At 36.0% G+C, this 13,918-nt stretch overlaps 1 protein-coding gene across 3 annotated transcripts in view; it reads left to right on the top strand.

The window, feature by feature from the left end:
• Positions 1–13,918, top strand: part of LOC306849824 (intermembrane lipid transfer protein VPS13A-like) — a 59,994-nt gene that overhangs the window by 33,234 nt on the left and 12,842 nt on the right. The window contains exons 44-61 of one of the 3 annotated variants that reach the window (XM_079385158.1): positions 1,530–1,690; positions 1,908–2,011; positions 2,771–3,056; positions 3,986–4,396; positions 4,488–4,592; positions 5,871–6,017; positions 6,094–6,225; positions 6,319–6,452; positions 7,262–7,348; positions 8,488–8,614; positions 8,766–8,995; positions 9,333–9,486; positions 11,937–12,083; positions 12,262–12,343; positions 12,544–12,613; positions 12,695–12,809; positions 13,167–13,280; positions 13,435–13,580. In XM_079385158.1, the coding sequence (XP_079241284.1) occupies positions 1,530–1,690; positions 1,908–2,011; positions 2,771–3,056; positions 3,986–4,396; positions 4,488–4,592; positions 5,871–6,017; positions 6,094–6,225; positions 6,319–6,452; positions 7,262–7,348; positions 8,488–8,614; positions 8,766–8,995; positions 9,333–9,486; positions 11,937–12,083; positions 12,262–12,343; positions 12,544–12,613; positions 12,695–12,809; positions 13,167–13,280; positions 13,435–13,580 (2,752 nt within the window). Of the gene's footprint in view, positions 1–1,529; positions 1,691–1,907; positions 2,012–2,770; positions 3,057–3,985; positions 4,397–4,487; positions 4,593–5,870; positions 6,018–6,093; positions 6,226–6,318; positions 6,453–7,261; positions 7,349–8,484; positions 8,615–8,765; positions 8,996–9,332; positions 9,487–11,936; positions 12,084–12,261; positions 12,344–12,543; positions 12,614–12,694; positions 12,810–13,166; positions 13,281–13,434; positions 13,581–13,918 lie in introns of all 3 variants that reach the window. The other 2 variants (XM_079385157.1, XM_079385159.1) reach the window with 2 other exon arrangements.

Genomic DNA, 13,918 nt, shown 5'->3' with positions numbered 1-13,918 from the left:
ATACATCACAAAATTACTAGTACACTCTTAAAAATAATGTTTCCAAAAGGTGGTTTTGACAGCAATGCAATAGAAGAGCCATTATTGGGTTCCCTCAGTGAACAGGTTTTAAAAGAAACATTGTTTGAACTAGTGAACTTTCGCTATAAAGAACCTTTTGTGGAATGGAAAAGTTCCGTTAAAGGGTTAATTCGCCCAAAAATTAACATTAGCCTGTGTTTTACTCATCCTCGAGGCATCCTAGGTGTATATGACTTTCTTCTTTCAGACAAATCCAATCAGAGTTATATTAAAAATGGTCCTGGCTCTTCCAAGCCTCATCATTGCAGTGGGTGGATGTTTCTGTTCAACAGTCCACAAGACGTCAAATAAAGCGCGCGCATCTATAATACAACGTGCCTTACACAGACCTCCCGTAGCGAATCTGTGCGTTTTTGTAAGAAAAATATCCATAATTTAAAATGTTATAAATACTTTTTTCTTACTTTCGCTGACTGTCATGTGTCCAAGCCTTTCCGACGTATGCGTCGCGTGTGTGCCCACTGCTCTGCACATTTTTTATGTCTCCCTTATTTACACACTTGATTCAGATCATCAGCTCATTAGGAGAGAGATCCATGAACTGAATTGAGTGTGTCAGATAAGGGAGACATACAAAATGTGCAGAGCAGTGGGTCCCCAGTACCAGGATTGAAAACCACAGCGTTAGAACACTCGTTACCATATAACTATAAACTATGATAAAAGTTCATCAGCATGCATTGATTAATCCAATGTTGTTGCATAAAAAACAAAAGAGCGACCAGTGGGAAGAATGAATCTAGAGCCCTGAGTCTCCTCTTGGCTTATATCGAAATCCATTTTTCTTTACAAATCATCAGTTTGTACTTCTAATTCGTGACCGGCATTTAGTTTCGTTCTATCTCCGCGTTTGTCACTAATCACACAACGCCGACGTCCAACGTCATCTGCCGGAACGACTTCCGCGTACCACAGTTAGATGTAGTGAAAGAGACTTTTTTTTTTACATTTGAAATATGTATATTTTTCTAACAAAAATGCATGGATTCGCTACAGGAGGCCTTTATTCACCCCCCGGAGCCGTGTGAGGCATGTTTTATTATGGATGCACGTGCTTTATTTAACGTGTTTTGGACTGTTCAACCAAAACACTGCAATGATAGAGCTTAGAAGAGCCAGGACAATTTTTAATATAACTCTGATTGGATTCATCTGAAAGAAGAAAGTCATATACTCCTAGGATGCCTCGAGGGTGAGTAAAACACAAGCTAATTTTAATTTTTGGGTGAACTAACCCTTTAATGTTAAAGGTTCTTCATTGAACCATAGATGCTAATAACGAGCATTTATTTTTCAGAGTGTGTACAATACAGGCATCCAGTGTCACACTAACGAGTGACAAATTACCTGAAATTAATTTAAACCTGCATATTTTATTATTTTTACAGTTGCATTCTGCAAAATTGCAAGACAAAAGCTATTTTTTTTTTCTTTTTCCTCTTCTCCAGCTCCAGTTGGCCACACTACCGCAAGTGTGATCCCTCTAATCAAAACAGGACGGAACATGTACAGCGTCATGCACCGAGACTCAGGTGTCACACGCTTCTTTGTCTGTCAGATTTACACCGTCGAGGGAAGCAAATATGTCAAGATTCGCTCTCCTTTCCAGGTGGATATATTTAAAACCTACGCGCATACACACACACACACACACACACACACAAATACAGCAGGCCCTTCCCTTTAAAAATGACTCTTATTATCTTATTACTCTTATTAGTAGTGAACATAATACAATTAGCTACAGTATTTAATAAATGGAAATTTTATTGTGTTGTTGAGAGTTTGTTAGTTGATGATGTTATGGTTTTGAATTGATTTTCTAGATTATCAATCACTTTTCGGTGGCGTTCCGTGTTTATGAGGGATCTGAGTGTCTGGGCATCTCTTTGCCTACAGAGGAGTTCTGTGTGCCGCTGGGCTCCTACAGGTCAGTTACAGTACAGCACTGTTTAACTGTTGACTTTCACAAACACACTCTGAAAAACTAAATTAGTATTTTTTTCTAGTTGTTCAGAAAAAAATAATTTGCTTAGGAAGCAAACATTTTAAGAGTTTTTTCTAGAGAATATACATTTGACTTGAACTGTGACAAGTAATTATTATTATTATTACTTGTTTTTATCGTTATTAGGGATGTCCACTGTCACAGTATCATATCAGTTATCTGCCAATTTTGGGGATATCTTAATTTATTGGTCTCAGTTTATATTAGATACAAATCTGCCAACTGTGCATGCTCATTTCCCCTGTTTTAACATTTATATTAATTTATATTTATATTTTGCCACTTAATCTCACTTAGTTTATCTTTAAAAGCAAAATCCTTTTTTCATTCTCTACATTATAATTTTGTGAAGCCTAAATTAACTTTTTTTTAATTAAATTAATTTAATTTATGATTTAAAATGCTTTGATTTTAGTTGTTAGTATAATGATAATAATTGCAATTATTATAATTATTGTTCATTCAGATTTAATTAATATTATAGCTTTAAGTTTGACATGGATTAAAAACTAGCGTGTTTAAATCTCAGGGTGAAAGAAAGGATGAAAAATGTCTATGAAAAGCTAAAATATTAATTATATTATAATTTGTAATGAACCTGAATCATTCTTTCATTCTGCGTATGTATCTTAAATTTATATTTGACCATATTCAGTTATTATTATTATAATAATTTTGCAGAGCTGAACTGAGCCTGCAGCCTGTAACTGAAGGCGAGGAGCAGTACGACTGCTCCGAGGGTTTCACTTATACTGAGGTGATTCAGAAGCCCCGAGAGTGTCTGGGGAAAACCTGCCATTATCATGGAGACAGCGCCCAGATGCTGAAGGTCAACATGATTCCTGTTCCAGACGCTTTGATGTCGCACAGCACTGAGGAGGAGTTTGACAAGCCCATCATTCTGCACCTGTGGCCCACCGTTCTCCTCCGCAACCTCCTGCCGTACCCCATTACATTCAAGATAAAGGTACAAGACACCTTACAGTCCCTCTCCACTGAGTCAGATATGTGTGGTTTGACCTGGCACAATTATTATATTACAGTTAAGAAGGATGCCCACTGTAACGGTACCAAATTGGTTATCTGATGATAATAGAGACATTTAATTTATCTGTTTCAGTTAATATTGGCTACAAAATCGTCTGATATTGGATATTTAACTGTGCATGCTCATTTCCCTTATTTTAACAAGTCTATTAATTTTGCCATCATCTCATTAAAGTTCATCTTTCAACAAAAAATTAATAAATATAATAATATAATAAATATTAATTTATCATACTCAAATTCAATTTTAGCATTTCCTTTATTTTTTATTTTTATTTTTTATTTATTCAGACAAAATATTATTGAATTTTAATAAAGGAGATTTGTTGGTTATCAGCAATAACATGAATATAAATATCTGCTTATCAGCATTGGACATACATTTTTAAATCAGTGTGTCTTGAAATAATTATTTTCACCTGATAATTTTAATGCTTGTTTAACAAATTATTATTTTTTTAAATGATAAATGATTTTGATATTTTCATCATTTAACTCACAACTATAAAAATCCATCAACATTGTTTAAATATAAACATGTTTGCACTAAAATAATGAAATTAACAATTATTTTTGGCGATTGTTTCTCAGTTCCAAGTATGACAACTAATTGTCCAAACAACCCTCAACAATTGTGATAATATCTGCTTTTTTTTTAAAATGCTGTATTACATCCTGTTATTTGTACATTTTACAGCTGTCTATAATGAAGGAAATTCCAAGTCTGCTTGAAATTTCTATAGAATAGATTGGAATTTCTATATATATAAAAAAAAAAAGAGTACTTTCAGGCATGTAACAAATATTTAATTTATAGTTCCATACTTTACAAAAGCGTTTTGTTTACAGGGCAATGGAGATTTCCCCCCTTCCGAACTGAAAGCAGGCCACTCCTCCCAGATCCACACGGCGATCATGGATTTCTCCACTCTGGAGCTGAAGCTGCTGGGATACCTGCAGCAGGACTGGGAGTCCAAGTACAGTCTGTGCAGCGACTGTGACGAGATCAGCTTCATCAAATTCCGCTCGCTGGGAGTGGACAAGGAGACGGAGGCAAGGCCGGAGCTGGACATCGCTGTCCATGTTAAGAAGGAGGAGGGTCAGGTGGAGGTGGCCATCCACTCCCCCTACTGGATGGTGAATAAGACAGGCAGACTGTTACAGTACAAGGCAGATGATCTTCACCGCAAACACGCAAAGGATTACGACATGCCCCTCCTCTTCTCTTTCAAGCCACGCAACTTTCTGCAGAACAACAAGGTTTGGAAGAAGGTCATCAAGCATGCAGTAAACATTCAGCTGTTTTATTGATCAAGTGTTTAACTTCTCATTCTGTCACTGTTGTTTACAGATTCGCTTGATGATTTCAGAAAGTGAATTATCAGATGATTTCTCCATTGACACTGTTGGGAGTTATGGAGACGTCAAATGCAAAGGGAAACAGAAGGATTACATGGTGACAGTTCTTTTATTACAACCATCAGATTGTATTACATTAAGTAGAAGGGAAATCAAAATTGATTTTATTTACTTTCTTAATACTTGTTCCTAATCTTATTTCGGGTGCTTGTTTTTCCCAAAGATATTATATAGAGGAAATTGACCACTTTTAAAAAATTTACTTGGAGAAATTTACAACATTCATTATGAGATCTATAGGAATGGAATCCATGTCTTTTGGTTAAAAGAGGCAATCATTTTTTTTCTTTATTGATTTTTAAATTTTGATATTATTTACTCTAAAATGTGTATGTGTGTGTATATATATATATATATATATATATATATATATATATATAAACCAAAACCACTAGCATCGTTAACTGAAATTAAGCTGAAATAAAATATTAAAATGTAAATATTAGATAGGGAAGAAAAAAAACTTTAAAATGTTTAAGTTTAAAATTACTATAACTAAATCTGAAATAATAACATATGATACCTAAATAGAAATGTAAAAAAATGCAAAAACTAATAAAAATATCAAAAAGCACATCAGAATTACTAAAACTTAAACTAAGATTAAAATGAAAACTGAAAATATAAAAATAAAATTAAAATTAAAGCTATAATACATATATAAGTATATAATACTAAATACTAATTAGTGCTGTCAAATGATTAATCACGATTAATCGCATCCAAAATAAAAGTTTTTGTTTACATTATATTATGTGTGTACTGTGTATATTTATTATGTCTATATAAATACACACACATACAGTATATATTTAGAAAATATTTACACGTATTTATATATATATATATATATATATATATATATATATATATATATATATATATATATATATATATATATATATATATATATATATATATATATATATATATATATATAATTTTTTTTTTATTTTATTTATATTACAGATAAATATACTTAATATACAAACATATTTGTATTTAATATATACATGTATGTGTTTGTATTTATATAGACATAGTAAATATACACAGTATACACACATTATGTAAATAATAACTTTTGTTTTATAGTAAATCATAGTAAAATAGCATTAGATTGATGACCATTTTAACAGTCCATTCAAATCAAATTACTAATGGATAAAATCAAGTCCCATATTCTTCTTTTTTTTGGCATTCAGTATAATCAGGTAACTCAGAAATATGTCACATTACAATATTAAAAAAGTGTTTTGAATGCCACATTGACTTGAATTGAATATTTGTTGAGTAATGTTTGGTTTGCTGTTAGGTGGGAGTGAAGATAGATGCTACCAGCTTCAGTTTGACACGGTTGGTGACGTTCCTGCCCTTCTACATGCTGGTGAACAGAACCAAGCACAAAATCCAAGTCTGTGAGGAAGGTCTGGATCAGTGGACAGAGGCCCAACCCGGACAGGTCAGGAAATACAACCGACTGTACCAAGAGAAATGTTCATTCTCTGAATGTTGAGATTTATCCGTCTGCTTCTTAGGCAGCTGTTCCATTCTGGCCAGAAAAAGACTCAAAGAAACTCCGAGTCAAAGTGGAGGGCAGTCAATCATCACCACGGGCGTTTTACTTCCACCAGCCAGAGAACTGCCTCCTGCTGCATCTGGACAAAACCGTGAGTTAGTGTTTCCGACACAAACTTGAGAGATACAATACACAAGCACACTCTCCCTCGATTTATGCTTTTCTTGTGTCCTCTTGGTTGTAGTTGGGTGGTATTATTGTGGATGTGAATCTGACAGAACATTCTGCCGTGATCCGGTTCTCTGACTACCACGATGGTGCCGCTCCGTTCCTCCTCATCAACCACACTAAAGACGAGACACTACACTTCCACCAGAGGTGAGGATGACAAACGCATGAGAACTGTGCAGGATCAAAGTATAAGAGAAAGACACAATGAGAGACAGCAGTGAGGACAGTCCGGTGGTCTTTGGCTCTGTTGATCGTATACTGTACATGTTTATTTAGTTTCTATTGAGGAACTGAACATTGTGATTGTAAATTCTTCTGAATTAGATGGGGTCCAAATTGAATGATTTGTCATAGTCTTGGAAGCATCAGGCAAAATATAATGTACATAATATATCATTAAATAATAAATCTCTCACTATATTATTTTCATCTTAATGTTTACTGTTATGGGAGATTAGGATTGCTTATAATATATATGTTGCTTATAAAAATAAAACAAAGTATTCAATTATCCATGTTTTAATTCAAAAATAAAAATGTAAATAAATCACTTCGGAAATTGTGAAGTAAGTAGACATTTATTTAATCTGTGCTTTAAAATATATTTAAATATAACAAAAAAAAAAAGATAAATTATTTTAAATGTAGCATTAAAATAAGATTTATGCTTTCTTTATCCATTTGCCAATCAAGTAAAAAATGCCATAGATGGGTTCATAGATGGGAGCAGCTGGTAAACCAAACTTTTAAACCACTTTCATGTGTTTTTTTTCTTTCTTTGTGATGACATGAAACAATCTTTGCTCTTTTAGCTTTCACGGAAACTTTAAACTACAGTCTGTATTCATTATTAAATGCTTTAACTGTCAGTTTTTCTGTGTGCTTAGTGTTTTGTATTTATGAGTGTTTTATATTTTATTTTGTTGCATTTTTGTTGTATCCTCCTTTCTTTGTAGCACCAGTAAGCGAAAAGCTTCTACTTGGCTTCGGGATGAGAGAGTGGATCTCTCTTTTTCAGTTTGTGAAGAGACTGAATCCCTCTGGTACACACTTTCACACTGACAGACAAAGTGATGTTGGTTGAGATGCATGCAACAGTATTTCTTTCTTTTCCTTGCAAGCTAACATGGGATTTGGTGAAGGGAGCTGCTCGACCCTTTCCAAAATACTTTGGGGGAAAAACATGAGTACAGTTATCGTCTTTAACTCATTTTCCTTCCACAGCATAAGGTTGCAGTCTGAAGCGAATCTTTCTCTTGATGATGATTTTACACCCGTCAGGTGTTTTGCACCTTGTGGACAAAACAACAGAAATTAACCTACTTGCTTCTTGATTCTGTGCTTACAGCTGCTTTCATTTCCACTTCCTAACAAATGAAATGTATTCTCTTGTGTCTCAGTGGAGCTGATAAGATAAAGAGCATGAATTATTTAATTTTTTCTCTCATTGGACACTTGGTTATTGTGACTTTGGCTGCTGTTAAAGGGAAGTTAACTGCCTGTGCTGTATATCAAGTGTAAATTATTCTTGGATATGATTTTGTTAATACTATGGGCCTATAATTTCTGTGGTTTCTTTCTATATGCTATGTTGTACACCTGTGAGCGGCTGCATTGATGTCATGATTTCAACTTCATCTCTCAAATTAGAAAGTGTAACTTGAGGAAGTGTCTCACTTTCATATAGTCTAAACAAACTTCAGCAATCTCTATTGCATAAAATAATCTCCTAATCTTCTTTTCAGTAGTTTGAGGTATTTAAGATTTTTTAATGTTATTGAAAGAAGTCTCTTTTGCTCACCGAGGCTGCATTTATTTAATTAAAAATGTAGTAAAAACAGTAGTATTATTACATTTTAAATGAAGTGTTTTATATTGAATATATTTTAAATTGTAATTTATTGCTATCATTACTCCAGTCTTCAGTGTCACATGATCCTTTAGGAATCATAATATACTGATTTGCTGCTCAAGAAACATTTCTTATGTTCTGCTTAATATTTTTTTGGAAACCATGATACATTTTATTCAGGAATATTTGATAAATAGAAAGTTCAAAAGAACAGCATTTATTACTTTTTATTGTTGTACAAAATTTGTTGAAGTGTTGCAGTTGTTGGATGTTTTGTGAGGATGTTATATATTATGTAGTAAGTCTGAACTAATGGTTTTACTCTAGCAGCTCTCAGGCAGAAATGGATGAGCTGGCTCCAGGTGAGGCGGTGTACTACACCTGGGCCGAGCCCACCGGCTCAAGAATACTGAGCTGGAAATGGGGCAAATACAAAGGAGAGCTCAAGAGTGAAGAGGTTAGAAATAAAAATCAGATCTGATGATTGATAATACAACATTTAATTGTGATAAATTGCATTCATTTAAATACTATAACTAAAACTCACTCTTCATTGAAGATGTGCAATTTAATGCTCGTTTGGGTCCCTGTTTTCATCTGTTCTATAGGACCAGTTGTTGGATGTGAACAAGGAGGGAACATTTTTTGTCATCTCATTTTATGAAGGCCTCCAGCGTGTGGCTCTTTTCACCACCGAGCTGCGTGTCTTCAAGAAGATTCGAGATAACGAGAAAATAGAGCTGGCTGAACAGGAAACCTGCATCTCGTTACAGAACATGGGCATTTCATTGGTCAACAACACCACCAGACAGGAAGTGGCCTTCATTGGCATCACCAGGTACTGCTGGTTGTCATGGTGGCATACGTCTGACACAAAAAAAGCATTAAGCACATTTTAGGCCCTTTCACAACAAGATATTAGCATCCACATCAACCTAGAATATATGAAGAGTTTGTTTGCAAAAACATAACTCAGATTTTAAACATTTTCAAAAATCATGTTTTTTCATTGTACAATTAATCTCAATCAAACTGCAGTTGGGTTATTTTGATCAGGTTAAAATAACTAGAAAATACAGCTAACACACACAATAAAAACATGATATAATAAAAAACATGATTTTTTTTGTTTATTGAAATAGATCAAATGAATATAATTTGTTTGTGTTGGTCAGTTCTGATGTGGTGTGGGAAACCAAGCCTAAGAAGCGCAGCCGATGGAAGGTTTTGAGTGTTAAAGAGGCGATGATGTTGGAGCAGCGCTACAGAGATTATATGGAGAGCGGGCCAGTGGACAGCATCATCATTGACCTAGAGAACGACTACCAGGTTAGTGCTTACAGGAACCAGTTCACAGCCCTTAAATTATGCCCCTTTTTACAAGATGCAAAATAAGACTGTGATGTCCCCAGAGTGTGTATGTGAAGTTTTAGCTCTAAATACCCCACAGATCATTTTCTATAGCTTTTTTAAGTTGCCTCTTTTATGGTATGAGCCAAAATGCGCCGTCCTTGTCCCTTTAAATGCAAATGAGCTGGTGCTCCCGGCCCCCTTTACAGAAGAGGCGGAGCTTCTAAAGCTAGTGCTCCCGCCGGCACACCGGCAACACACTACAATCTCACGCACTGAAACTGTCAGAAACTCTCAAGCGATCGACTCGCATTGCTTTCAAATGCATTTTTTAAACTGCCACATTCCTATTTAGGATCGTTCTGGGAGCACGTGAAGGCAGCATCAGTGAAAACGGGCAGAGACGATGGTAGCTTTAGCAACATTAGCCTTACAGAGTGCCAAGAAGCTCTTTCAGAAAGGCTATTTGAAAACAAAATAGAAGCACTTGCTTTGTCTGGAGCTGACTTTCGCGCAAGAAGCATTGGTCTTGATCCCTCTTTCAGAATCGTATTTGTGAAAATCCAGCATTGAAATGACCCTCGTTTGTGAGGCAGTCCGGTGTAAAATGATTGGCATGACTTTATCTATATATTTTTTTTTCCGATACATCTCCTTTGAAAATGAAACTTAACCATAGTGTCCTTAGCGGCTCAGATCGAGGGAGTCTATGCAGCTCCTATGTTCATTGGTGCATCCCAAAACACAACACTTGCATTGTCTCTTTGGCGCTGACAGTGTATATCTCCAGTAATGGCAGACTGCCACTTCTCTTAGGCCTGTGTCTATCTATGCTAATTGGGCAGAGAGCGTCACAAATAGGCGGGGAGAAAATAGGCCTAGGGAGAAATCTGGAATCGCTTGTTTTGAGAGACTTTTTATGATTTATTGGGATTATAAAAAAAATGAGTGGGTGGATTTTTACCATTACGGGCTGGCCATTTTCTCACACCGCAGCCACACAACTGTTCAAACTTTTATAAAAGTGATTTTTGAGCTAGTTACTTATTAGCATGCATATACTAGCATATTATATTATATTATAATACATATATTACTAGCATATTAGTTGTTTGTTAGTACTTAAAAAGCACATTTTCTACATGAGCATATTCTACATACTTAATCCTACCCCATACCTAAACTTAACAACTATACCTGACTAACTATTAATAAGCAATAAGGCAAAAATCATAGTTAATAGCTAATAGTGAACCTTAAAATAAAGTGTGACCCAATAAATATTACATTTAGCTTGTGATTAGATTAGATTAGATTAGATTAGATTCAACTTTATTGTCATTGCACATGTAAGGTACAGGGCAACAAAATGCAGTTAGCATCTAACCAGAAGTGCAATAAACAGAGGTACAGGATATACAGTGCCTACAATATGTTACATATGTACAGAATATACAGATAAGGCAGTACTATGGACATAATTTACACATTTTAAATACTATCAGTATGATATACAGATGGGTGATATGAACATACTATACAGATGGATTGTGCGGTAAATGTATGTACACTATGAGCAAAAACTATGAACATAATTACAAATGGATATGAATAAGCTATACATTAAGAGATATAAACACTAGTGCAATGAACATTGAAAGTGCATAGAAAATAAAAATTTCCAGTACATAGTACTCAGTGTGTAGAAGCATTTTTTTTTTTTTAAACCGATTTAGTGATGGGGAGGGGTGGAGAGTTTGTGTGAGAGGAGTCCTTAAGAATGCCGCGAGCTCGACGTAAACAGCGTTTTCTCTGGACGTCCTCAATGGCAGGAAGTGGTGTCCCTGTGATGCGTTGGGCGGTTTTCACCACCCTCTGCAGTGCCTTGGGGTCAGCAGCTGAACAGTTCCCATACCAGACTGTGCTACAGTTGGTCAGGATGCTTTCAATCACACACTGGTAGAAGTCCACCAGGATGGCTGGAGACAAGTGGCTCTTCTTCAGTGTCCTAAGGAAGAAGAGGCGTTGGTGAGCCTTCTTGACTAGGCTGGATGTGTTGGTGGTCCAGGTCAGGTCCTCCGAGATGTGGGTTCACAGGAACTTGAAGCTGGAGACACGTTCAACAACCATCCCGCTAATGTGGATGGGGTCATGCGTGCCACTTTTCTTCTTCATGAAGTCCACAATAAGCTCTTTTGTCTTACCGGTGTTGAGGACATGTTATACATGTGTTATTTACTATGTTTAAATGAAATAGTGTGATATAACGGCTGTTATATTGACATCGGTCACCTTGCACTTAAAGATATCGGCATCTGCAACCCCATTATCAAGTTGCTGAATAACATGGGCTGCAACAAGGACAGAAGTTATTCAGAGAAGGTTATGTCTGTTTTAATCCACCTCTGGCTGTACTGAATGTTCATCAGGTGTTGTTTGCTGCTAATGGGGTGGACATGAGGATAATGCAGCCCTTTGATGCGCCGATCAGGAGGAACTTCCTGCCAGCACTAAAGGTGGAGTACAGTGTCTCCACCCGCCAGAAAACCTACCGAGTCCAGATCAACAGGATTCAGGTCTGTTTCACCCCCAATAAAGCAATCCAGCTTCAGACACATTATAAAAATACGAGTTATAACCATGTGATCAGAGCAGCCACAGAGCCTAGATCAGCATAATTCAATAATTGTGACGCACTAATTCATACAGTTATTATGGCCAGTGAACATGAAAATGCCCCTTTTTACTCCTCAGATCCAAAATCAGTTGCCTGGAGCCATCTTCCCATTTGTGTTCTACCCCATCAAACCTCCCAAATCAGTCAGCATGGACTCAGGTCAGTCGATCCACAGCCTTGAGGCCTATTCACTCAAAGGCCAATGCAAAATAATTATTTGATTTGATTTGATTTTAATTATTTTTTATTTTATTTTATTTATTTTTATATTCTTTTATTTATTTGTGCCTAACCAGTCTGGCTTTGATACAGTAAAGTTTATTACATTTTGTTTTTTATTTATTTAATTTTTATTTAAGAGCCCAAACCACTCGCTGATGTCAGCATCATCACCAGAGCAGCTGGACATTCAGACATTCTTCGCATCAAGTATGATTCCTCCTCACACCATTTCTTTTCATCTCTTGCTCTCAAAGAAACTGCAAAACATGTTTCAATTCTGCTTTCCAGGTATTTTAAAGTGTTGATTCAGGAGATGGACCTGCGGATAGATCTTGGGTTCCTGTATGCCATACTTGAGCTCTTCACTGCCGAGCATGCCAGTGCTGTCACGTCTGAACAGGAGGTACAGTAACGCTCCTACAGCACAAGGGTCTACATAGGCATCTGTGAAACCTATTGATTCATCTGTTTGAGCGGCAGCTCCATACTCTGTTAATACTTTTCAGTACTGAGCAATAATAGACTTCTCCCTCTACTTCATCCACACTCTTTGTGATTACAGGATATTTTATATTACAGACACTGCCGTTCAAAATTTGGGGCCTGAATTATTTTTTAAAGAAATTAATAGTTTTATTCAACTATGCATTAAATTAAACAAAAGTTGAGACTTAAGAGACTTAAAAAAATCTTACCAAAGTTTTGAACGCTAGTGTATTTGATCTGTTGATGTATGTGTGTGTGTGGTGTTATACTGTAGGTGGAGTTGTTTGAGAAGGACATTGATTATCTGAAGACTGAGTTGAATCATAGTTCAGCGACAGACACGTCACCCATCAGCCTGTACGAGTACTTCCACATCTCGCCCATCAAGGTCAGTTACCAAAACCTCTGTTCAATTCACTGTGAACACAGAATAACATTTCATATTTATGACAAACTTAGTTTACTGAAGGCAAAATGTAGATTTTAAAATCAACACATTCTGAGTATACAGTGTAGTGTGTAACTGTGTTTTTATGGGGCAGCTTCACTTGAGTTTCTCTCTGAGCACCGGTGGTGAAGATGGGAATAAGAAAGAGAGAGAGAGAGAGGTCATTCCCGTTCAGTCTCTCAACCTCCTGCTGAAGAGCATTGGAGCAACACTCACTGACGCTCAGGACGTCCTCTTCAAGTACTTGCACTCACTTCATCGCACACAATCTCACTGCGGCAGGAAATCCCTCTAGTTCCTCATTCCAGTCTGCCCAGCTGAACCCTCACTTAACACTTTGGGTATTTCTGGATTTCACATGTGGTTATGCTGGCAACAAAACACTCTTCACTTCAGTTTTTCTGCTATCACACTTCCCTCTAGTGGAAAGACCAAAACAAGCTAGAACTGTATGTCAAGGGAGCAAAACTGTGCATATGCAGTGAGGATTCATTATTAGACAAGCATTAGGTTATGTAAATATTGAATGCAATTATTATTTATTTACTATTATAATTTTTAATATTTTGAATTCATTA

The sequence above is a fragment of the Barbus barbus genome (genome assembly GCF_936440315.1).
Source record: "Barbus barbus genome assembly, chromosome: 29".
Taxonomy (NCBI): domain Eukaryota; kingdom Metazoa; phylum Chordata; class Actinopteri; order Cypriniformes; family Cyprinidae; genus Barbus; species Barbus barbus.
The sequence above is the reverse complement of the archived record's forward strand: the minus strand, read 5'-3'. Positions and strand labels throughout refer to the sequence as shown.